Here is a 2,915-nt window from a genome sequence, read left to right as displayed (position 1 = left end):
ATGGACTCCTATGGGTCCACAGACTACACTCAAAGACTCCTGAACTTACACATTGGCAAAGTACAACGCAGCCCAGAGAGAGAAAAGCTGAAGTCTGGAGAGAAATGGAGGTACTGCCACCTCTCTGCAAGGGACAACAGCAGAGCCCTATGGATTTCCCTGATGGGCACCAGAGGGACCAGGCTAGGGATGGACTCGTATGCGCAACCAGGGGCTTGCAAGGCAAGAGGATCAGAGGTTTGCAGACAGGCAGGCAAAGACAGAATGTTGGTGGGGAAGATGGATTCAGACTCCAGTAAAGAAACACCAGGAAGGACAAGCTGTGTGAGAACCATGAAGGTTCGGACACAGGGTAAGACACAGCAGTCCAGAGCATCCCACATGGAAACACTGCCTTCTCTGTGAACCAGTCTCTGGAGTCTCCTGAGCACACACCTGTACCCTCTCCTGCTTTAACAGAGCTGATTTAAAACCTTTTATATTTAGCCAAGACAGGAGAGAACCAAAGCCTTCTAACAGCTAAAAACATGACTTGGCACCTAAAGGTACATCTGTGCTGTGAATACCTACAGAGGGGCAATGTTCACCAGCCCACAGCATGGGGTTGGTGAGCACTGAGTCGGGGGTCCCCATGCCCAGCAGATCAGTGGAACCCTTATGGCAGCTGCATGAGCTCCCAACGGAGCCCAAGTGCTCAATTTGCTACTGTTTGGAGGCCAAAGTGGAGAAAACATGATTCCTGAGAGGTAATGACAAGTGTCAGCAGCCGCTCAGCCTTCTGGCTTGGCTGGAGGAAACATCTGGCATGAGAGGACCCAACTGGTGCTGGGGGAGTAGCTGACTTTTATGAGTTTCTTTATAAGCACCACTCCATCTATTTTTTTTTTTTGCCGTGTTTTTTCTAGGTCCCATTTATTCAGTCACGGTAGGGCTTGTCTGTAAGTCCCATGTGTGTGTAGATACAAACACTACTGATCTCCTCTTCATGTTTCAGCTCTATTCATCAGGCATTTGTAAATGGCATTTTATGAGCGCTGAGTTTTTAACACGGCAGGCACGCTGCTCCAGAGCGAACAAAGAGGCCCCTATTGGAAACTTTAAAGATGTTTAAACAAAGACTTCTCTTGAAAACCTTTAACCCCTAATGCCACCCTCAAGGGAAACGCTATGTTATGAGCAATCAGAGCACAAACATCTTCTGTGACCACAGATTGCCTACAACAGGCTGCCTTGTTGGCCACGGCTCCTCTGTTTGCTACGGCTGCCAACCAGGGCAGCTCCTGAGCCCATCTTGTACTGAGCACATACGGTTTCTTTAATTCTTCAACAACAAATGAAAGTTACAACTTCCACAAAAATCAACAACAGCTTTTTCCCATTGGATGCAGCAATACCCTGCCTGCTTCGATGAAAAGTGTTGTTTTACTGCAAACACCAAGATTTGTCGCATGGTTTCCAAATGGGAATTTGTATTTCAGATGAGGCTGAATTTATCCATATCTCGGTGGCAAATATCAGGGCCGAGATCTGAGAGGTTTCCCCACACACAGCTTTTTGCTGATATCAACAGCAATCTAATGAATTTCTGCAGAGATCGCAAGAATCTGCTTGTGAAATGCAGATTCTACTTTTTATTGAGAACCTGCACACTCTCTGCCTGGGATTAATTGCTCCTGTCCTTGAAAAAAGAAAAAAAAATCTTTACTATCAAGAGATGCTACAGCAGGTCCCACAGGAAGGGGTCCCAAAGGGAGACCTTCATAATAACTTTGTGGATAATCTGGGTTTAAGTGAAGCAAAAATCCAGTGTGTTTAAGCAAAAGAGGCGTGTTTAAGCAAAAGAGGCAAAGCCTTGTGCCTCCTCTCAAAGTTGGGGCTCAGAACAGGCCCCTCTCATGGACGCCTGCTCCCCTCAGTCCCACTGCACACATGTGGTGGCTTCCATCGACATGGGACAGTCCTGTTTCCCTGCCAGCCTCCTCAGCCACACCACTTCCCACTCTGCAGCCTGCCTCCTGAATGGATTCAGCAGCTCTCTGCACCACAGCAAAGACTGTCCCTGCAGAATGAGGGGCAAAACCCCGGCAGAGCACATAGCACCTCACTGTGTATCTGCTCAGCTCCGCTGGTCTCACACGAGTGCGTGTCCACACAAATGCGATGAGTGCAGAATAATCTGATTTTCCAAACAAGTTTTCCCATGTAGTTGCTTGGAACAGAAGTGCCCAAAGCTAATTTTATCCCGTGAAACGGTTGGAATGATAAGCCGAAGGTGGGTGATTGCTTGTGCAAACGAGTATGCACAGACCCAATTTTCCAGTCGTGCAGAAACGGTGCATAACAAACTGAGGGTACACTTCTGAGCTTATCTTTCTGCAGGATCTCGATATCCTATTGCTCAGCATGCCTTGCCCAGGTGTACCAGACCTTATTATTCTCTGCTAAGAGATCCTTGGTTGTATAAGCAGGGACCTGCCCGGCAGGTAGGCAAAAGGTGACCAGGGCAGGCAGGCTGAGCCATCCCCACAGCGCAGAAGAGTTCACATCCCTCGCACAGCACCGAGGGACGGAGCGGGTACCATGCCCCGACCGCCCCACCGAACACAGCCCGGCACCGCTGCGGGGACCAAGCCCGTGCGGCCGGGGCTCGGGAAGGCTCCAGCCCACAGATGGGGAGAAAAATCCTTTGGGGCAAAGGCTCTGCTCTTCAGGCTGAGCCATCCCCACAGCGCAGAAGAGTTCACATCCCTCGCACAGCACCGAGGGACGGAGCGGGTACCATGCCCCGACCGCCCCACCGAACACAGCCCGGCACCGCTGCGGGGACCAAGCCCGTGCGGCCGGGGCTCGGGAAGGCTCCAGCCCACAGATGGGGAGAAAAATCCTTTGGGGCAAAGGCTCTGCTCTTCCCCTCC

The 2,915-nt window shown here is 50.6% G+C and overlaps 1 protein-coding gene across 1 annotated transcript in view; it reads left to right on the top strand.

Annotated features, from left to right (window-relative positions):
• The window catches only part of RBPJL (recombination signal binding protein for immunoglobulin kappa J region like), a 15,323-nt gene continuing 12,408 nt past the window's right edge, over positions 1-2,915 (top strand). Inside the window, exon 1 of the mRNA XM_008635347.2 lies at positions 1-110. Coding sequence (XP_008633569.1) covers positions 1-110 — 110 coding nt within the window. The remainder of the gene's footprint in view (positions 111-2,915) is intronic.

Source organism: Corvus brachyrhynchos, unplaced genomic scaffold, assembly GCF_000691975.1.
Source record: "Corvus brachyrhynchos isolate BGI_N302 unplaced genomic scaffold, ASM69197v1 scaffold10, whole genome shotgun sequence".
NCBI classification, from domain to species: Eukaryota; Metazoa; Chordata; class Aves; order Passeriformes; family Corvidae; genus Corvus; species Corvus brachyrhynchos.
Note: the sequence above shows the minus strand (reverse complement) of the source record. Positions and strands in the feature narration are given on the sequence as shown.